Source organism: Gopherus flavomarginatus, chromosome 1 (genome assembly GCF_025201925.1).
Source record: "Gopherus flavomarginatus isolate rGopFla2 chromosome 1, rGopFla2.mat.asm, whole genome shotgun sequence".
NCBI classification, from domain to species: domain Eukaryota; kingdom Metazoa; phylum Chordata; order Testudines; family Testudinidae; genus Gopherus; species Gopherus flavomarginatus.
Window position 1 is genome coordinate 242059612 of NC_066617.1, and position 23255 is coordinate 242082866.

The 23255-nt window shown below is 42.5% G+C and overlaps 1 protein-coding gene across 1 annotated transcript; it reads left to right on the top strand.

Moving 5' to 3' along the window:
* The first annotated feature begins 3726 nt into the window (after positions 1 to 3726).
* Positions 3727 to 9357, top strand: LOC127043453 (kelch-like protein 1). The gene is made up of 4 exons (XM_050937368.1): positions 3727 to 3808; positions 4410 to 4488; positions 5650 to 5877; positions 7911 to 9357. The coding sequence occupies exons 1-4, from the start codon at positions 3727 to 3729 to the stop codon at positions 9355 to 9357; spliced, it is 1836 nt and encodes a 611-aa protein (XP_050793325.1).
* The last annotated feature ends 13898 nt before the right edge of the window (positions 9358 to 23255 follow it).

The window sequence follows — 23255 nt, forward strand, 5'->3', positions numbered from 1 at the left end:
ATTTCCAATTTCATGTCTATTTCTTCTGGAGTCATAAAAAATAGTTATATATGCTTCAACATTAGAGCCTCAGGAAAATCTTTTTATTTTTTATCATTTTCATTTAGTTTTTTGGCATTTCTTGTTATTTTGTTTTATCCGTCCCTGCCCCCACCCCCAGGGGAGTCAGGCCCTGCTCAGGGTGGGGGGTTCTGAGGCAGGTTGGGTCTTGGTCCCAGGTGAGGTGTGTGGTAGGCCTTATGGTGAAGGGGGGTGAAGAATGTGCCTGCCCTGTCTCATGGGGACCATGATGGGGTCCCTGCTCTAGGCACTGTGACCTGTCACAGGGGTGACAGCACTTCTCAGGTTTGGCCTGGCCTCCCCTCTGTCATGATGATGGGAGGTAGCCGGGCCAAAGCTGAGCGAGTGGCTTTGTGACCCTGTGTGCCAGGTGCCAGGCTTTATTCATCACTATCCTTGTCCTTATTCTGTATTGTAGCCCAAATGCACACTGTGTCCTTGTGAAACTCCTCTCCCGTGAGATATTCTCCAATTTCATACATTTTTCTGTTTGCCAGTGTGGCATGTTGATGAAAAGCAGGGCTGGTGCAACCATTTAGGCAAACTAGGCGCCACCTAGGGCGCCTAGTGGTTGGGGGCACCTAAAAGTCCCCTCAGGCGACGAGGTGGAGTGGAGGTGAGCTAGGGCAGGGGGGCGCGGGCAGGAGTGGCGCCAGGGTTTCTGACACCCTAGGCGGATGGCCATTTCGCCGCCCCCCGGAGAACCTACCGTAGTCATGCCGGTGGACGGTCCGCTGCTGGAAATGCTCCAGTGGAGCTGCCGCAGTGATGACCGCCGGAGCCTTTAGACCAGCGCACTATCTGCCAAAATGACTGTGGCAGCTCCACCGGAGCCTTTCCAGCAGCGGACCGTCCACCGGCATGACTACGGTAGGTCCACCGGACCCGCGTGCCACCCCCCCAGCAAAATAACACCCCCCAAAAATTCCGGTGCCCTAGGCCATTGCCTAGGTCGCCTAAATGGTAGCACCGGCCCTGGGTGCGGGGAGGGCTGCCCACAGTAAGGGGGAGGGCGCATGGGGAACCGCTCCCTACCCAAGATCACCTCCACTCTGCCTCCTCCTCTGAGCACACAGCCCCCACTCTAATTCTCCTCCAATCGACGCCACAAGCCTGGGAGGGGAGGAGAATTAGAGCAACTCCAACGTGCTCAGCGGAGGAGGCGGAGCCGAGGTGAGCTGGGGCAGGCTCCCCAGACGAGGTTAGCTGCCATGGAGGCTGGCTCCCCGAGTGGAGTTAGCTTCTGTGGTGTGGGGTGTCTCTGTGGGCAGGGTTAGCTGCAGGGGGAGTAGCTCCTGTGGAGGGTGAGGGGGGGCTGCCCGGGCGGGGGGGCTGGGTTAGCTGGGTGGGGATGGCGCAAGGTGGAAGTTTCGCCTAGGGCGCGAAACTTTCTTGCACTGGCCCTGGTGAAAAGTGGTGCATTTTGTGGTACTTTGTCAATATCTTCCTTACTGCTTTGCATGATGCAAGCCACATCTGTGGCAACCCTGTTTTGTCTGTGCCTTTGCTACAAACTTGTCTTGAACTGATACAATGTTTAAGCTGTTCCACTTTGTATAAATAATTAAATATTAATTAGAGCAGGGACTTGACCTTGGTTCTTCCACATTCTAAGTGAAAGCCCTAGACACCGAGTTATAGAATCAATCTCCCTCTCTCTTTCCTTCTTTGACTTCATTGACAAGATATGTGGGGGAATGCCTAGTTTGAGAATCCCACCGGAGTGCAGGTGTGTGCTAGGGAAAGAAATGGCTTAGCAGTGTCAGAAATTAGGCAGCTTTGTGTATGCCCACTGGCAGAAACTTAGCCATCTGAGGAACTTAACTGGCGGAAACTTAGGTGACTAGGGAATGTTGGCATCTACAGTGTTAGGCGGCAGCTGGGTGAGGGTTTGAGGCTCTCAGTAGTGCTTAAATGTTGGATTTAGGCACCTAAAATGGCAGTTAGGCATTTAAGTCACTTTGTGGACCTAGCTGCAAGTACCTAACATTATGGAGCTGGAACTTTTGGGGACTACCACAACACAAATAATAATGAGTTTTATCCTTGTCAAGGTTTCAACACAGCTATTTCCTGAAACAAGGTCCATTGGACTCAAGAATGGCATAAGAGAGCCACAGGCATCAGGCCATCCAAACGGAATTGCGCTACCCGAGACCTTAGATGTTTCTGCAATAGCCAAGCAGTTCCAGGGTTTTACTGCAAGGTAACATATCCTGCAGGGTGAGGAAATGGAATTTGTGCTGTTTCTGCTGTGAGGCTCCTGCCACTTTAAAGTCAACCCAGTGGAATGTGCGGCTCTGGGTTCTGTGAGGGGCAGTTGAGACCAGGCTCCAGCTGGGTTGTTACATCTGCTCTGTTTTAATTTGTTTGAATTCAGCCATTAGTTTTCTGGGGTGGAAAGACAGACACAACAGAACTGTAGCAGAGAGGCTGAGGGGCTTGGATTCATGTGTGGAGAGGTGAAGTCTAGGAAGCAACGGAGACAATGCTGACAGGGCAGCTATATGTTATGATTAGAATTGAATGAATAATTTGTAATGGATAAAGTATTCTGTACATTTTGTCTCTTTCTGTTCACAGATTGGTGAATTTTCTAATTTTTTCCTCAAATTTCCTTTGGTCTATCCTTTGATATTCAAATGTTGAGAAATGATACTGTTCCCTATTTCAGTAGGCATGACTCTGCTTTTCCGATTTAAAATTTGAGCTTAATTTGAAATTTGAGCTATAAATTCCCAGGAGCTTTTGGACTAGTCAAAATCAATCAACTGAATGTTTGTGGGAAGCGAACACAAGAAACACAAACACCTCCAAAGAAAATTTAAGAATGTAAACAGATATTCCTGATAATTTTTTGCAGCATTTGTCCAGCTCTCATGGTGGTATCGTGTCTCTGTCATGCCGTATCCCGATGTGCCAAACACTGAGATTCTGACTCAGTCTGGACTCAGTCCCCTTTTGCACTGTCTCAGTAGGAATTTGCTGAGTAAGGAATAACTGAAAGCACAATAAGGATTTTGATTTATACCAAGCCAAGGACTAACCAACAGTCTATAGTTAGGAATTTGTCCTGATTAAGGAGGTGGTTGCAGTATGAGTTGAGGCTGGATCAAAGGAACAGTCCCTCACTATGCCCTTGGGAAGTGGCAATAGAGCTGGAAGAGCTGACTAAGATGGTAGAACAGAAGATATATTAGGATATTCTATTTATGGTACTTAAATGTTCCCCATTATTGTAGTATCAGAGCACCAAACACTCTTTAATGTCTTTATACTCATAACAACCCTATTATCCCTATTTGTTATTTCCCTGTTTGTTTGCAGATGTGGAACTGAGGCACAAACAATTTAAATAATTTCCCTGAATTTATGCAGGAAGTCTGTGGTGGAGAAAGTCATTGAACCAAGGCCTTCGAAGTCCCTGCATAATGACCTAACCACTGGACCACCCATCCTCTCTACTTCACACAGGCTACTGCCGCTGACATTATGTCTTCACAGAAAGGCTGTTTAAGGAGCTGACTCTGTGCGTGACAATCAGGGTTATTGAATCAGGGTTATTCTCCTATGTCAACTCCTGGCAGGACTGATTGGTGATTCTGAGGATCCCAGGGGGATATTTCAATCTTGTAGATCCCTAAATCCATTTCAGTGGTTGGAATAATGGATTCCCTAATGGATGTGGACAATGAAAAGGATGACACCCAAGATGCACCTCAGTCCCTGGGAAGCTTTCTGAGTCAGGGTAGGTTTGCTGCTCTGATGAGCGATGTGAGTTAGGAGTGGTCCCTTTAGTGTAACATTCTGTGACATCCAGAGGCTACTGAATGGCAGAGGCTGCCATCAGTGTCCAGAAAATGAACTGGGATAGAAGCTATCTTTCCCATTTCTCTTCTTTTGCATGTAGATTCGATGCTGGTAAAGGTGCTGGCTGACAGCTCTATAGGTCGTTTACACGCACAGCAATTATGGCACAACATCAACAACATTGCAAGATTCGATTCACACATATTGTGTGCTGCCATTGCATTTCACCCCTGTTCTGGAGGGCTCTTTGAGAGTTTGGGCTCTCTGCTGTACCTGCCAGCAAGGGAGGTCAGGTGACTAGTTCCAGTGTTTTGTGATGTTGACCCCTGTTGACTTGCAACTGGACTGAAACCCATCAAACTAATTCCCAACAGAGGCCACCAAATAGTTATTAGATCTGAATGACTGTTGGCTCCTCGTCAGCTCAGTTGCCCTGAGATAAGGTGTTAGTCTTTAAATATTCCTAGTAGAAGATGTCATTTCTTTCTACCCGCATATTTCTGATCAAGGTTTTGTTTTTGTCTTTCCCACTCTTGCAGGTTTAAAGCAGATGTATCTTGACAAGCAGTTCTGTGATGCTACACTGGTGGTTGAAGGAAGGAGGTTTCCTTGTCACAGGTGGGTTTCTGCTCCATACTAGTAGCTTCTGGATGTAAGAACCAGAAACTACATACTGTTGAAACAGGACAGAAGAAGTTATTTACTTGGGGACGTGAAGCAAGCTAATCTAGTATGCAGACATAGCACCATGAAAAAAACTTAATAATAGGACAGGGGTTGGCAACCTTTCAGAAGTGGTGTCCCGAGTCTTCATTTATTCACTCTGATTTAAGGTTTCACATGCCAGTAGTACATTTAAACATTTTAGAAGGTCTCTTTCTATAAGTCTATAATATATAAGTAAACTATTGTTGTATGTAAAGTAAACAAGGTTTTTAAAATGTTTAAGAAACTTCATTTAAAACTAAATTAAAATGCAGAGCCCCCTGGACCAGTGGCCAGGACCCGGGCAGTGTGAGTGCCACTGAAAATCAGCTCGCGTGCCGCCTTCAGCACCCGTGCCATAGGTTGCCTACTCCTGTAATAGGACAATATCTAATCTGTATAAATGACACCTTTCATCACAAAAGATCCTACAGGGAACATTTCACCTAGAAATGAAATGCAGCCAAGAAGTGCAAAAGACATAGTAAAACTCTGGTGGGGGAGAGGAAAATTTCCCAAAGGCAACCCCCCTACTCTTACAGTATCCTATCTACCTATATCCCTTGGGATCTCCACAGAAAGTACAGCTCTCCTCTAAACAGAATATAAAAATGCACCATCATGTGCCATATTTATTGGGGGATTATGTTTTTAGTTAAAATTTTCCCTATTTACATTTAAAAAAATCTGGATTTCCCCTAAACTGCCCCCCAAGATCTCAAAGTTAAATAGGATTTTTTCTGGCTTCTGTGCCCCACAAGTGATCACAACATTGGTATTATCTACCATCCCAAGGATAGCACCTCCTGCTGCACAGCAACTCCCACTACCAGTAGCACCATATGGAGAAAATAATTTCGATGCTGATTTTGGATTTAGAGACCTTCTTATTGAGTTAACCTTCACTATATCCTGGAGCACCCTAAGTTTTATCTCAGAGATCTCCCACCCAAATACTAAACAAGCCCTCCCCTGCTTAACTAGGAGAGACTTGATGAGATCAGAGTCCCCAGAAGTGAACTGGTTGCAAATACCACATGTAATCTCTTAGCACAGTTGTGTCTCTTGGTGCAGGATGCTGTTGGCCTCAGTCAGCCCATACTTCCGGGTCATGTTCACCAGCTCCTTCAAAGAGTCCCAGGATGGGGAAGTTTTGCTCAAGGCTATAGCCCCCTCCATCATCCAAAGCATGCTGAATTATCTCTATTTAGAGGAGATATCACTTACTGCAGAGACTGCTGAAGAGTTGTTTATCGCATCCTGTAGGCTCCAGATCCTCCCACTAGAGGAGATCATTAGCAGGTAACTCACAATGACCTCACTGGTCTCCTCCTTGTACTTAGGGTGGGTGTGATGTAAGATTGTTTGTGAGGGTCTGTATGTGCTGTTTGGGTATAGATTGAGTGCATTATTTATGTATTGGAGAAACGTCTCACAGCTGCAACACAAGCATTTCAATAAAATGTCATTTAAAAATCAACACATCTGGCCTGATTCTTGCATAAACATTTTGAAAAATTCTGTTGTAGGGGAGCTGAATGACCCCGTGATAAGAATATTGGATCAAATAGGATTTGACTTTTAGGTTGTTGAGTCAAATTCAGTTCTGAGCAGAACGTACAAAACAATTAGACCAGTTTTCAGTTAAACAGAAGAGAAACCAAGGCCTGCATGTGCTGCGAAATCTGGAAGGGTTCTAGCCAGGAATGGGCTTGAAGCACAGTGGAAAAGGGCAGCAAATGTGTGAGGGAAGTGTGACCTGCCCCTTCCCATGTTGTATAAAGTTTGTAGATTAAATACAGGGTGTCCATTCCTAGAGTTTGATATCAGCATGACATTAACATAAAATAGTCAAGGGTGCCCTGCCTGGTTTGTCACAGTTTCAAGGAACTTTGTCTTGCCTCAAAATCTCATGACACCATGTTATACAGTGTGTAAGCATGGGCAGCTAGCCCGTGGCACCATACCTTCTGCCCGAGGCCCCGCCACCCCGCTCCCCTACCTCTTCCACTCCCCCTCCTCCACCGGAGATTCCCCCACTCCCCCAGCAGCTGACGGCCTCCAGTCCCTAGCCCTTGGCTGCCCCACCTGAGCGCCCCTAGACCCGGAGCACTGGGTGGTGTGCCTCCAGCACCCTGAGCACCAGGGGACCCCCTAGCACTGGATGGCCCCATCTGCCCCAAGTCCCAGCCACAGCTCGCTTCAGAGAAGAGAAGCAGCCTGCCTGGGCAGATGTCAAAGGGGAAGTGGCAAGCAGGAGGGGGCCTCAGAGCAGGGAGTGGGTGAGGCCATGTGAGGCTGTTTGCGTAGGCTTAGCCTCCCCTGGCCTGCAATACCCGCCCCCCATGTGTGTGAGACAGGTGGGCGGTGGAGAATCACTCCTATAAATGATCCCAAGTGAAACAATTTGTTCTAGAAGATGGGGAACTGTTTAGGTCTAGTCCAATAGAAGCTTGTGCGGTTTGGGAGAGGGCATGTGGTCTAATAAGGGAAGTTACTAGGTGGGGGACTCCTGGGTTCTATTCCTAGCTCTGCTACTGGTACCCTCTGTAACCTGATTAGGTCACTTCCCCCTCTGTATGTCAGTTTATCATATTAAAGAATGCTCATACTAACACTGGCAGACTTCACAGAGAGGTTGTGAGATTTGATGAATAAATATTTGTTCTTGAGTTCCCTGGGGTACTGCAGATAGACGAAGTATTATTTGTGCAGTCTCAGATATTAAGACAGCTAGCAACCCAGAGTTATACATAGAGAACTGGGTGAAATATGTTCATAAATACCTTATTCGCCAAAAAAATAAAATTGGTTGGGAAACCCAACTGCTCTAGGGACTATTTAATTATGTATACAAGGTGGAACAGCTTCAACAGGAGAGACTGAGTGAACCCTGCCCCAAAGCATCCACAGGCCAGTGGCTATAGCACCCTCCTGAGACAGAGAAGACCAATGATCAAATTTTCTGTCCAGGATCAAATCCTTCCCAGAGGAGGAAGAACATAGCTTGAGTGTGTGCCCTAACCCCTAGGCTGAAAGTTAGACAGGAGTTGCTTCCTTCTCCCACCATTTTGTGAATCTAACCTGAGATGAATGAAACATTTTGTTCAACCAAACCAAAATTGTCAACTTTTTTGATTCAGTGAAATTTTCATATTTTTTGTTTTGGTTCAACCTAAAGCAATTTTAAATATTATTTTCAGAACTGCTAGTTCCAAATAATCAATTAATCACCATGCTCTATACAGGGACAACCAATTCTCTGACACAATCAGGAGACTGAGCTTTCTTGGGAGCTCCTCAGTGACATTTATTCCCTTTGTTATTTCTTCCAGATTCTTTGTGAAGAATATTTCCATGGAGAACTGCCTTGGGATTTATGCACTGGCATATGCCCACAACCACAAAGATCTGCTTCATGCAGCAATGCACCACATTGGCTTTAATTTTGGGTCCATCTCTGAGGACTATGATTTCATGTGCCTGGACCTCAGCACTTTGACCAGCATCATCTCCTCGGACGACCTTGTAGTGGCCTCTGAACTGGTTGTCTACCAGGCTGTGCGACGCTGGGTGACGTTTAAACCAGCCAAGCGCCTCCCAGTGCTTTCTATGCTCATGAGGCACGTACGCCTTCCTTTCCTGACCCGTGAAGCACTTGCAGAGATCCAGGCAGACTCAGAACTTTATGGGGATGTTCCGATGTGGTGGAAACAACTGGTTGGGGAAGAAAGGCTGTGGGAGAGTGGGGGACTGAGGCAGGGTATATATGATGAGTGTATTGTGTGCATGGAGCTGCATAGGTACAGGATTCAACATGTGGAGAATGACTATTCAGAGTTTGACATTGATTCTGACTTGCTTTCTGGAATGGATTGTTTTGATCCTTATACAGGAAGGTGGAAAAAGCTGCCAGGTTTGAAATGCCTGCGACATCCTGCCAGCACAGCTGTGGAGCACAAGCTTTACCTGTCTGGAGGGAAACACCAAGATGGCTCTTGTTCAGACACTCTTTATGAATACAATTCTTTTACTGGCCAATGGATACAGCTCCCCTCCATGTCTATGCCCCGGGATTCACATGGCTTTCTAGCCTGTAACCTGAAACTGTATGCTCTTGCGGGACGAAATGACAGACACGGACTCACTTCTGCTGAGAGCTTTGACTTGGTGCAGAAGGCATGGACTCCCATCTCCAACTTGCCATTTCGGCTGATATATTTTGCTTCCACAGTGTTGAAGAATAAGTTGTACCTAATAGGTGGAGAAGCTTTGGCAGTAGTACCTAAGCTAGTTTATAGTGGCATTCTGATCTATGACATTACCTTAGATATGTGGACTCAGATGCCTCTGGATTTTAAGTGCTATGAAACATCTGCTATCTCTATGAATAATGGGATCTGTGTTATTGGTGGGTTCTGTGAAGAAAAAGGTAGACAGCTGACTCCAAGAGGCACTACAGAAGTCTCCTTTCTGTCCAGTAGAAAATGTTTTTTCCTCAACGAAGATGGCAAAGTATGTCAGGAAGTTGTAATTCCAGAATTACCAGAAACATTTGCCTTTGCTGGTGTGGTTTGTTGGCAGAGGAGAATCTACTTGATGGGTGGTATAAATTGTTATCAATTATGCAACAGGATTTTCTACTGGGAACCAGGTGATTCAAGCTGGACCGAGTGCCAGGAACATGTTCCCAGTATAGAGGGGTTTATCAGAATATTTAAATGTGTGACACTGAAGATACCAAAAAATATACTCTACCCCTTCTCCAAGAAATATCTGTAACCCCTACTACCATCAGAGTTACAGATTGCTGCTTTTCAGACACTTGCTAGTGCCTGACCCCTTCACAGTGCAACTAGCATTGAAATATCCCCTCCAGAAGAACTCTCTCTGTACCTAAACATCAGTTTACCTCACTCATGCTCACCTGGAAATCAGTAATAGTTTTAAGATTGACTTCAATGGAATCAGAATATGTTCCACAGGATTCCATTGAATTCAAATAGGCTGCATTTGAGAAAATTCTTGGTTCACACAAGGAGCTGGTTTAAATTCAGTCTCAGCATCACTTGGCTTAAAACCATTTTAACACTGCTAGACATCAGTTAAAGGGCACAAATCCTTTCCTCTGCCTTCCTTTTCCTGTCCATTTCTCTCCTCCTTTTACCCAGCTATTGAAATTAAATTCAGTGGAACAAATTTCTACCTAGGGTAACATCACTGGAATCAGGGGTTAATTTGGCTCATTGTATTCAACCGAATAATAGTTTTGTTCCCCATATCAGAGTGGCTGTGTTTCAAAATATTTGTTTATGGAGGTTGCTTGGTGAAGCTTGTGAACTGTTGCTCCAATGGATCACTGTAAACAGTAATGGTTTTAAGATCTTATTAAAGCCCTTTCCTTGTTATGGTCAGACATGAGTTTGTCTCTTAAAGCAGGTGTCTTGGCTCAATGATAAAGCTGAATAAAGAAAATGTTATTAAAAATCACGTTAATATGGTCTTTGTTTTGGTAATAAAAGATGAAGATTTTCACTTCTAGCCTATTCAATGATTCACCCAACCCAAGTCATTACCCAATACCATTTAGTGACTTCTCTGCAAAGAGTCACTACATGTCAGTGTAGTTCCTAGTGGGCAGAAAAGACCAATAATTTCATGGGTCACTCTGTTGTCAAGCTAAGCAGAGAGGCTATGAATTGAATCACTCACAGAATCATGGAATCATAGAAATGTAAGGCTGGAAGAGACCTTGAGAAGCTATTAAGTAAGTCCAGCCCCCTGCAGTGTGGCAGTACCAAGTAAACCTCAACCATCCTTGACAGATATTTCTCCAATTTGTTTTTAAAAGCTTCCAATGATAAACGTCCATGTCTTCTCATTTACTTATTTAAACATCTTAAACATTGGCACAGTTACCTCATTGTCCTAGTAGTCTATGCGCCAACAGAGGAGTCTGTTGACTCAGTTAAAGATCATTTATTTGGTCAACTGGAACATCTAGTATGCACACTCCCTCCACATGATAATCTCATGATCCTGGGTGTACAAAAGCCTGTGCTACATCGGAAATGTTGTCCCCAACAGTCAGGCTTTACGAGGAACAGGTCCACATTAGATGTCATTGTGACCATTTGCTTGTTGTCAGAGATACATCGTGAGTTCAGGAAGCCCCTGCATGTAGCGTATGAGCTTAAGGCTGCATTTGATTCAGTAGACTGTGTCGCATTATGGAAGGACTTAAAGAGCGTAGGAGTCCCTACCACTCCGCTGGACTTGATTAGAGAGCTGCATAATGGAACCACTGCCTGTGTTTGTCTGGGAACCAGATGTCAGCTCCTTTTAAATTCATATCTGGTGTTAGGCAGGGCTGCTTTCTGGCCCCTGCATTCTTTTGTCAGGCAATGGATTTCATAAAGCAGGGTTCCGTCCGATCCACAGGCATTGAGATTGGTGATCTCTCGCTCACAAACCTTGACTATGTTGATGACATAGTTCATTTAGTACAGAGCCCCGACAGGTTTCATGAGGCACTCCAGCCTCATGGAGGAGGAGTCAGCAAAGATTGGTTTCCATGTTTTGTAGTCAAAGACAAAACTACAAAATCTAGGACAAGGTCCGCCTCCGATTTCAATCTCTTTGAACAACGAAAACTTTGAATCAGTTTCCAGCTTTTTCTATCTGGGTTCTATATTTACCAGCTCCTCCAATTCTCACATGGAGGTTCTCCATTGGACTGGGATCACAGCATCCGCCACAGGCTGTTTACAATGAATATGGAATCAACATCATCTTAGTATGACAACAAAGTTCAGGATTTATTTGAGCAATATCCTTCCCATACTGTTGTATGGCTGTGAAACATGGACACTACATCACGCAGACTGGACAAAGCTGAAGACTTTCCACACAAAAAGTCAATGTCATATATTGGGCATAAAGTGGAATGACTTCATGTGTAATGCAGATGTTTATGGTTGTTCGGGTCTACAGACTACTGGGGCCATTGTCCACAGGCCATTGCCTTATGCTTTTCGGACATGCGCAAGGATGCACAAGATGTTCCAATGAACGTCATTCTACGGGTGGCTTGTAACATCTGGGATAAAATTCCACCAATTGAGGGGTGGAGGTGGCCCAGAGGCAGACCCCCATTACATGGGTTCGTCAAGTCTGTTCCAATGTTTGACTCTCAGGCCATCAAGCCTTCATGGTTGTGTAGGTGTGGACCAAATGGTGAATGATAGCTACGGCTGAAGAAGAAGAAGAAGAAGAAGAAGAGTGATGCGGACTCCACAACCTCCTTTGGAAGCCTATTCCAAAACTACGCTTTTAGTTAGAAAGTTTTTCCAAATATCTAATCTAAATCTCCCTTGCTGCAGATTAAGCCCATTACTTCTAATCCTACCTTCAGTGGACATGAAGAACAACTGATCACCATCCTCTTTCAACAGCCCTTAACGTATTGGAAGACTTTTATCAGGTCTCCCCTTAATTGTCTTTTCTCAAGACTAACCATGCCCAGTTCAATCTTTCCACATTGGTTAGGTATTCTAAACCCTTTATCATTTTTGTTGCTCTCCTTTGGATTTGTCCACATCCTTCCTAAATTGTGATGCCCAGAATTGGACACAGTACATCAGCTGGGACCTCACTGGTGCCAAGTAGAGTAGGACAGTTACCTCCTGTGTCTTTCATACAACACTGCTGTTAATACTCCCCAGAATCATCTTAGCCTTCTTTTGCAGCTGCATCACATTGACAAGTCATATTCAGTTTGTGGTCCACTATAATCCCGAGATCCTTTTTAGCAGTATTACCATCTAGACAGTTACTCCCCATTTTGTAGTTGTGCATTTAATTTTTCCTTCCTCAGTGAAGGACTTTGCACTTGTCTTTATTGAATTTCATCTCATTGAGTTCAGACCAATTCTCCAATTTGTCAAGGTCATTTTGAATTTTAAACATGTCCTCTACAATGCTCACAACCCCTTCTAGCTTGATGCTATCTGCAGATTTTATAAGCAAACTCTTTACTCCATTATCCAAGTCATTAACAAAAATATTGAATACATCCAATACTGATGCCTGCAGGATCCCTCTAGATATGCCTTCCCAATTTGACAGTAAACCATCGATAACTATTCTTTCAACCAGTTGTGCACCCACATTATAGTAAATTCATCTGTGCCACATTTCCCTAGTTTACTTATGAGAATGTCATGCAGAACTGTGTCAAAAGCCTTACTAAAATGAAGGAATATGATATCTACTACTTCCCCCCCCCAGACACTAGGTCAATAATGCTATCAAAGAAAGAAATTAAGTTGATTTGGCATCATTTTTCTTGACAAATCCATGCTGACTATTCCTTATAACCCTATTAATAATAATCATTTGCTCCAGTATCTGTCCAGGTATTGAAGTTATGCTAAGTGGTCTATAATTCCCCTGGTCTTCCTTGGTACCCATTTTAAAGATAGGTAATATGTTTGCCCTTCTCCAGTCTTCTGGGCCCTTTACTATCCTCTGGAGGGTCTCAAAGATAATTGCTAATTGGTCCGGGATTGCTTCAGCTAGTTCTTTAAGTACCCTAGGATGAATTTCATTAGACTCTGCTGACTTGAATACATCTAACTTATCTAAATATTCTTTAACCAGTTCTTTCCATATTTTTATTGCATTCCTTCCTCCTAGTTGTCAACATTAATTATGTTGTGTATCTGGTCATCGTTAAACTATTTAATGAAGATTGAAGCAAAATAGGCATTAAGCATCTCAGCTTTCTTGATGTCATCAGTTATTAGTTCTTCCTCCCCACTACGTAGAGGACCTACACTTTCCTTCATCTTTCTTTTGCTCCTAATGTATTAAAAGAACCTCTTCTTACTGGTTTCTTTGTCCCTTGCCAGGAGTAACTCATTTTGTGTCTTAACCTGTCTGATTTTGTCCCTACATACTTGTTCTGTTCTTTTGTAGTCCTCCTTATCAATTTGACCATGCTTTCACTTTTTATAGAATTCCTTTTTGATTTTCATGTCATTAAAGACCTTCAGATGGAGATATATTGGCATCTTACTCTTCGTCCTATCTTTCCTTTGCATTGGAATAGTTTGCAGTTGTGCCTTTAATATGGAGATTTAAATTCCCTCTTCCCATATGAGATGGGAATGGAATTAAACTACAGAGGAAACTGGTCAATTGAATAACCGATTCCTAGAAACTGGAGATGGGAGAGACCTGTTAGGTCCCACCCAGTCTATCCCCCTTAGTCTGGGCAGGATACCAGACTACCAGCTATTTCCTAGGACTTCATCAAGTCTAGTTTTATATGTCCCAAATAATGGGTTTTCTGCCACTCTCCTTGGGAGGAAATTTAAAAGTTATTTCTGATATCCAATTTCACTTTGCCTTTCTGTAATTGCATACCATTTCTCTGAGTTACTTACCTTTTTTCAAACTTTAAATAATTATTCTCCTATCTTAATGTTTACATTCTTCTAATATTGTTAGGTTGTTACCATCTATCCCTTTCACTTTGGCATCATTTAGGAAATTTCAACATATTTGGTTCCCTTTGAATATTTACTCACATATTGATTTCTCCAGACTCTCATAATTTTGTTGTTGTTTTTCTCTGAACTTTCTCTAGTTTTCCAATGCTCTTCTTGTACTTGATTCTCTGTCACTATAAGAAGTGCATTCAAAAAGGCAAAGACTTTACAGAACTGCTCCAAGACTTGTCATCAGTGTACCATAGTGATCACTGAATGTGACAAGGCTTCATTTAACCTAAACCTTTAAAAAAATCATAAGGAATAAGGCAAATCTCATTGGAACTCTGCCTCATTCAATCAACTTTTTGCATTTTGTTAAAATTTGGGGGAAGTTGAAAAACTGGCTCATCTACTCTCCAAATTCTTTCGAGTTCCCAAAGTTTTCAGGAGTTGTAAAGAGGTGGTTTAGTCCATTTTCCAGTGTCCTGCAGATCTGCTAAGTTCTTACAGGCAACTGGATGATATCTGTTCTAGTTGCAATGCTCAGGGATTTAAAATTTTAAATGCTATTGGATGAGGTTTTCAAGGTTTATGGTCCACAAATCCCACTGAATTTCAAAGATATCTTAGTGGCTAAATCTCTTAGATACCTTTGGAAATCCCATCTTCAAACAGTAAAGATATGCATGCTAAACTAATTCCTATAGACTTTTGATGGTCTGCAGAGGCTCTTGCAGATTTACCAGTGCTTTTCCTACAGAGACCTGCCTAATTGAATTAGTTGGGATTTTAAACATTTGTTCTATATTACAAAGTTCCACACACATTACTTAAGCACGCATGCAATGTGCCATTAGAACACTGGAAGATCATTATTCTCATAAGTTCCATCATGAGTTCTAGGTAACCTATAGGTATAGGTAGGAAAGATATAGGTATGGCTTAAAACAATAATTCAAAAGCTTACAGGTCTCAAGACTGTTAAGAAAATAGCTTATCCAAACTAACTAAAGCCCAAGTTCCAATTACTTGACATATGTAACTAACCCATAAATGACTCTATATCACAAGATGGAGTGATGTTGTAAATAAGTGTTGCTAAACAGCTGACAGGTCACCACACGATCAGTGGTGACCAGTTTATACCAGCTTTAGACATTTTAAGTTAGGGACATCAGCAGATGTTCCATCACAAGAATGCCATGATAACTAACTGATGTATATGCTATTAAGCTTGAGGTAAAAGGCCTAGTAACATGAAGGAGGTGGCCACCATGACATTAGCAGGGTGAGGAAATGCAGATAAGGAAAAGGGGCTCAAATCTCTATGGAATATGCATTAGGCATAGTGAGTATCAGCATAATGCATTCTAAAAGCTGTATTCCGCCCTGTGCGCCAGAGGAGATGTCAGGATGACAGCCACTGGTGAGGATGATAATGAGGATGATGACTAACACATCAGGTTTTCCCACAAGGTATGGTGTGAGTATATGAATGCTTAGATATTAATTTTTTATTATTTCTACCTTCTTTCCTAGGTTGGAGTATTTGTGACTTTGCTAATTGTGCTAATAAAGATATTAAAAAGCCTTAAGGCATGTCCTAAGTGTGAGCGTCTCTACCATTCACATCTGGGTTCTAATCCTAATAATAATTCTCACAACTCTGGGTCTGATCCTGAGGCAAGACCCTGCCAAACCACAGAATGTTAAATTAGGGGCTTCTAATTAATATATAATCAATCTCGAACCAACTAAAAAAACTCAGCATAAAAAGTACAATTTTCAAACTCTTCCAGCTCACTTCACTCAAAACAGATTTTCACTAGAACACCAAAAGACACATATGTGGCCTAGGACACTGCATCCCTCTGCCAACTAGCTTTCTAACCTCTCCTGATGAGATACTAGAGCAGCTCACAACACTTTTGTCTAAAAGCAAAAGTGTATTTTTTTCACATCTTTCATTATCAAGAGCAGCAGAACCATTTCTCCTTTCATGTAGTCTGCTGTCTACGTTCCAGGAAAAAAAAGTCACCATGAAGCAGACACCAGACCTTGAAAATTCCAGCACCAAAACTGAAAGTTTGAGGGAAAAAAAGTTCCTTAAAAATGGAAATATTTAGGCAACCTATTGTTTATGGATTAGTTATCACTTAATGCAACTCATGGTGAGTGCTGACATTCTGGGTTCTTTCTCATGGTCTAAGGTTTTTGCTCCTTAATAACTACACACAATAACTACAAACAATTCCTAAAATTTTCATTTGGTATAAACTGGTATAGCTCCAGTGTCTTAATTAAGAAAAGTGAACATTGGTTTTTTAACTTGCAATGGAGCGACACCAATTTACACCAGTTAGCCCTCTAGCTTTACACATATGGGGAACATTTCAAGTTAAAACAGCAGCTTTTCTTTCTTAGCCCTGGTCCACTATGAGTTTAGGTCGAATTTAGCAGTCTTAGGTAGATTTAACCCTGCACCCGTCCACATGATGAAGCCATTTTTGTTGACTTAAAGGACGCTTAAAATTGATTTCTGTACATCTTCCAGACAAAGAGATTAGTGCTGAAATTGACGTTGCCTGGTCGAATTTGGGGTAATGCGGACACAATTGGATGGTATTGGCCTCCAGGAGCTATCCCAGAGTGCTCCATTGTGAACTCTTTGGACAGCACTTTCAACTCAGATGCACTGGAAAAGCTCCAAGAACTCTTGAATTTCATTTCCTGTTTCGTCAGCATAGCAAGCTGATCGGAATAGGTTACCATGCAGATCTCACCAACAGAGGTGGCTATGGAGTCCCAGAATCGCAAAAGAGCTCCTGCATGGACTGAGCAGGGGATACCGCATCTGATCGCTGTATGGGGAGATGAATCCTTGCTATCTGAACTACATTCCAAAAGCCAAAATGCCAGAATATTTGAAAAAATCTCCAAGGGCATGAAGGACAGAGGCTATAACAGGGACACACAGCAGTGCCGTATGAAACTTAAGGAGCTGAGGCAAGTCTACCAAGAAACCAAAGAGGCAAATGGCCGCTCTGGGTCAGACCCCCAGACATGCCTCTTCTATGATGAACTGCATGCAATTCTAGGGGGTGCCCTCACCCCTACCACACCCCTGTTCATGGACTCCTGCAAGGGGGGAGTCTCAAGCAAGAAGGATGAGGATTTTGGGGACAAGGATGATGATGATGAGGAGGAAGTTGAAGATAACACACAGCAAGCAAGCAAAGAAACCGTTCTCCCCAACTGCCAGGAACCGTTTATCACCCTGGAGCCAGTAGCCTCCTAACTCTCCCAAGGTGGGCTCCTGGACCTTGAATGTGGAGAAGGGACCTCTGGTGAGTGTTCCATAGCCTCCTCACCCAGATGCCCAAGAACACAGGGAAGGGGGCTCCAGGCACCCAACTACTCCACCCTAGAGGACTGCCCAAGAAACAGAAGTCTGGCATTCAATAAGTTGTGAAGTGCAGTGTGACCTTGTCCTTTCCTCCTCCCCTCCTCTCCCACCTCAATGGGTGCTTCCCTCCGCTCCCACCCCTCCCAGGCTACCTTGGCAGTTATCCCCCTATTTGTGTGATGAATTAATAAAGAATGCATGAATTTTAAACAACAATGACTTTATTGCCTCTGCAAGCAGTGATCAAAGGTGGGGAGGGGAGGGCGGTTGTTTTACAGGGAAGTAAAGTGAACCAAGGGGGCAGGTTTTCATTAAGGAGAAACAAACAGAACTTTCACACCGTAGCCTGGCCAGTCATGAAAATGGTTTTCAAAGCTTCTCTGATGTGCAGAGGGCAACGGATGACATGTACCCAAAACCACCTGCGACAATGTTTTTGCCCCATCAGGCATTGGGAGCTCAACCTAGAATTCCAATGGGCAGTGGAGACTGCGGGAACTGTGGGATAACTACCCACAGTGCAATGCTCCAGAAGTCAACACTAGCCATTGTACTGTGGATGCACTCCGCCAACTTGACCTTAGAGAAGAAACACAATTGACTGTATAAAATTGCTTCCTAAAAAATCATCTTCTATAAATTCAACCTAATTTCATAGTGTAGACATATCCTTAGGTCATATCTGAAATGATGGAAACATTAATAGGGTTGTAACCAAAACATTCCAGACTTGCTCACAGAGTTGCTAATTGTCTAAAGTCAGTTTTACCTGTTACAGTTTACCTGTGTTACTGACAAACACAGAAAAAAATATATTTAAAAGATGCTCCCTTTTATGACTGGGAAATGTGGTAAGTGATGACTGTTATCTTCTCAATGCTAACATTGTGGCTACTTCCTCAAACAGGCAGAGTCTTTGGTCCCCTGGAGGTCACAAGATAAAATAAGAGAGCAGACTCAAAAACAAAATCAATAAATAGTGTGGACTATGTCTCCCATTTGGGTTACTTGAGCTTTCATTCTTTCTCAGGCCACAGAATATTACCCAGGCTATATATGGCAGCTCTTTTCCAGAGCTTTCCAATAACCTTTTTAGTCCAAATGATCTTCGTTCATAAGCAACTTTGTGCACAGTCTGGAACATGTCTGAAAGCTCAATACTCAAAAGTTCAGGAATACATCATGTTCCTTCTTGACATTACAGGCCTTTCATTATGGCTAAGAGGCTCTCTTTAAACTCTAGGTCACAGTTCATTGGTCTAAAAGGCTTTTGCTTTTTTAACCATGTCTTTTCGACAGATAGGCTCGGTCCATTCATTCCATTGTAATGGCAAATCTTGAGTCTATCTGACCTTACATGAACCAACTATAATTCTGGGTGCGACCTTACCAAAGCCATAGTAAGGGATTGCCACCCCCATGACACTCATTCTCCCTGACACCTACTCTCCTGCGGCTCCTTATCTTACTTCCCATCCTTTTTGTGACTTCTAATCTTCCCAAGCCCTCACCACTATCAACTCTGTTATTGATTCCCTCAACTCCATTCTCTCCTCCATTCTCAATTCCTTTGCCCTTCTCTCTCCTGATGCACTGTCCACTCCCCCAAGGTACAACTTTGGATCATGCCTTACATTTGCTTCCTTCTTTCCTGACCCTAGGCTCTTTAGCGTATCAGCCTTAAGTAAAATGGCATATATTGACAGCCTAGTCCTTCATTATTTGAAAGCCAAAATTCCTCTTGATTCTTATCATAGTTTTGGGAATTGGGGGAAATGCAGGATCAGATCATTGTATTGTATTATCCCAGAACATTCTAGCCCAATGTATTCTTCTCCCTAGACCTGTGGAATCAGATATATGGTGCAAATCTGATATGTTGCACAGTATTCAAAGCTGATATTTGAATGTTAAAGCCTGCAATTCCATACTAATTGTGGATTTAAAACAATATACACCATGCAAACTTACTGCATGGCACATCTGAATTCTATTTAATCCTAAAAAGCTTATTTAAATAAATGACTGTTATTACTTCAGATGTAAGCTCTATTCTTTATACCAATAAATTATTACCTCCACTCTTGCAGAGAGATGTACATGGATTATTACTACAATTCTGGGTAACTCACATTTGAGAAATACTTCTAGAAATGAGCTGATATTGAAACATCATGGTTCCTTATATTTCCTTCATACTGATGGGAGCATCCAACTGTCACGTAATAATTCTTTGCAACTATACCACATGCACAGTCTCTAAAGCAGGAATCAGCAACCTTTGGCATGTGGCCCATCAGTGAAATCCGCTGGAGGGCCGAGACAGTTTGTTTACCTGCAGCATCCGCAGGTTCAGTCAATCACAGCTCCCACTGGCTGTGGTTCACCGTTGCAGGACAATGGGGGCTGCAGGAAGCAGCGGCCAGCACATCCCTCTGCCCATACTGCTTCCTACAGCTCCCATGGGCCTGGAACGGTGAACCGCAGCCAGTAGGAGCTGTGATTGGCTGAACCTGCAGATGCTGCAGGTAAACAAACCGTCCAGGCCCACCAGTGGATTTCCCTGATGGGCCACGTGGAAAAGGTTGCTACTCCTTGTTCTAAAGTGTGGTACTTGAAAAAGTTATGTCATAATGTCAATGGTAAGCCTGTTCCTACTAAAGTGGATGGAATTCTATGCCCTATGTTATACAAAAGGCCAGAGAGCTGATCATAATGGTCCCTTCTGGCCCTTAAATGTATGGATGAAATCCTGGTCCTGTTGAAGTCAGTTGCAAAACTCCCATTAAATCTTGTTCCTTTAAGTCTCTACCAATTTATTCTCACATAGGATTAAGCTATGTATTTGGTTATATTAATGTGGCCTAATTTTAAAGCTTGCATTTTTTCTTAGAATTAATACCATTAAAAGAATACTTCATGAAGCCTGGCCCATTAATCATTTGAGCAGCCTACCAAGAGCCTTGAATAATTCTCCATTACTAGTAATTTTAAAAATCAAGATTTTTTCCCTCTAAAATATATGCTCTAATTCAAGCAAGAATTAATTTAGGGAAATCCTATGGTCTTTGTTCTACAGGAAGTCAGTCTGGGTCACAATGATCCCTTCTGGCTTTATAAGCTATGAATCTATGAAACAGAGCAGAGGACCAAAGGTTCGGTGCTGTAATGCATTCCCCTGACCATGTCACACAAACTCTGTCTCTACCTTTTCCATACATACTCACAATGGGGTGCTTCCATGGCAAAGTTCCATATATGGGGGTCTATGCCCATTCTCAAAAACTTCCCCCACTCTGTTCAGTGGAACCACACAAGTTTTACTTTTGGAGTGTGCAAGGTGCACAAAGAGCCAGTAAAATCAAGAAGCTTCATGGAGAGGCTTCTGAGTTACTTCATGGCTTAGCAGGCAAAAGTCAGCCACTTGGGCTGGACATTAGCCTGAAGATTTGGCCCTCATCGGCTGCTGACGTTAAAATTCTCCACTAATGTTTTCTGGCAAAATATAATAATGCCTGTACAGTTGGTACTCTTCAAAAAGATATAATTTGTGGAGGAACTGTAACAACTGCTGAGAAGTGTCCACTACTTGCTATGACATTTTGGCCAATACTTCCAAAAGGAAATGCCTAAAGTAAGGCTGCTAAATCCATATTTAGATATCTAAGGTGATCTGATTTTCTAAAGTGTTGAGTAGCAAGCAGCTTCCAGTGAAGTCCATAGCATCACCTGGGTGTTAACTGAGAGCAAAATTTGGCCCACTTGGTTCCAGTTCAATTTTCCTTGAATTCTCTGCAGCAAATGCAAAATGTCAGCATTCTGTACTCTACAATGAAAATTTTGAGCTACAAGGGTGAAAGTGGTTGCTATTCTAAAGACATCCGTCAGCCCCATAAAAATACAAAATGTTAACCTTCTTAGGTGTCTGTGGTAATCTTTCTGATGCATGCAAACTAAGCAAGCACTGTATCACCTTTTCTTTGTATACGTTTGGCATCTGTAATAAGGAAACTCACACAATCTTAACTGGGCACATAATGGATCAGTTTGAATACTAAATGAAAAAAAAACTTTTTGTTTCCTTTTGCCAAAGTTTTGGTCAATAGGATTGATACTGAAGAAAGTAATGCTGGGGAGTTCTCATAGCTAAAACACACTGTTTTCATGTTCATTAATATCCCAGGTTCTGATTTGCCTTTGCCTTTAGAATAACCATATCTATTTGGCACAGAAACCTTGTTTGGATTGTGTTTGCTCTTTCTGATTGGATTCAAAATGAAAAGCTGTCTTTCTCCATAGGCTGATTCCTTTTCAGTGTCTAATCGGCAGCATGGCCTGAATCCCAATTACAGGTTAGAGACTTGATGAATCTACTTCAAGAATATTAATTTAATGCTTGGAATACCACCAAATAAAGTGAATGTATTATGGTAGGCCTTACTGCATGACATATCTATTTGATGGTATTAATCCCAAGGAAAAAATGAAAGCTTTAAAATGAGACCACATTAAAAAAACAAATACACTGCTCAATGAGAATAAATTACTAGAGTCTTAAAGGAACCGGTTTGGGCGAGGAGGCAGATTTTGAGATTTTGTTTGTTTGTATTACTTGAAACAAAATCCAATAAAGCCATGATTTGAAAAGTAATAATGTGTCACATTTTAAATAACTCTTACCTAATGATGCTAAAATACTACACCATGGGCTCATGAGAACCTGCTCACATCTTAGTTAGTTACTCTCCTCCCCTTCCCTGCTTTCTTTCCTCCCTGTGTCTGTGAGCAGCAGTTTTTGAGATTCCAATGGAACTGCAATCACAGACTCTCTCACATGAAGGAGGAGTTACTGCTACCACAGCCTACAGAGAAATGCCCCAGGTCTTTTTTCTTCTCTGTTTGATTTCCAACCTCCTTTATCAGCGAAAGATGCTCAAAGTGTTTTCATTTAATCTCCTGATTTTTTTTAAAAAGTACATATAAAAAGAAACTCTTTGATTATTAGAATCCTTGACTTACATGGGATAGAGGGAAAAAAGAAGAAAGTACAAAGAGATTTATAAAAGACCTTGAATTATTTGTAAAGCTCTTCTGGCATTTCCCAATGTTAAATGTGGTGGTGTCTTTGTCATTCTATCTCAGAGCCCTTACTACTGCCCTCTTTGAAGTTTGGATAGTTCCCTGGGAGATCACCTCTCTCCTTGTACCATATGATCGCAGATGAGATCAGTGAATGGGAGAAGTCCTACAAGTGTATTCGCCAATGCTTGAACTTGCTTCCCCCTTGATTTACCAGGGCCTGGATTTGTTAACTTTTTGGTCATCATGCTAAACCTATGCATTCTCCTAGGTATTTCGGCATGAGATAGTTTGAATGAGGATGTTTTTAATCATCACTGAAGCAGTGACAGATGAGTTGTTTATTTATTTTCGGTGGAACAGGCAGCCTATTTTTCTATGCAGTATTGGTTTGATATTGCTTGTTTTAATTTATGCCAAGGTGCAGGGAGCACAGGATGGATGCCTGTTAGTCAGAATATCTTTTAGAATAATAAATTGAAAAATAATAAATACATTTCTCTCCTTTAGTGGTCTTTTGGGGAAGAAACATACTTATCTGCTTAAAGGATTCAATCCTACGCTATTGACTTGAATCAGAGTTGGTCCAGGCTCAAAAATGTGGTGCTTCTGTGAAGAGTGATTCTAAATACTTGACAGTGGGGTTCCATGTTTATTGTCTCATTAACTCTTCATCCCTTCTGTGCAGTTGAAAAGTA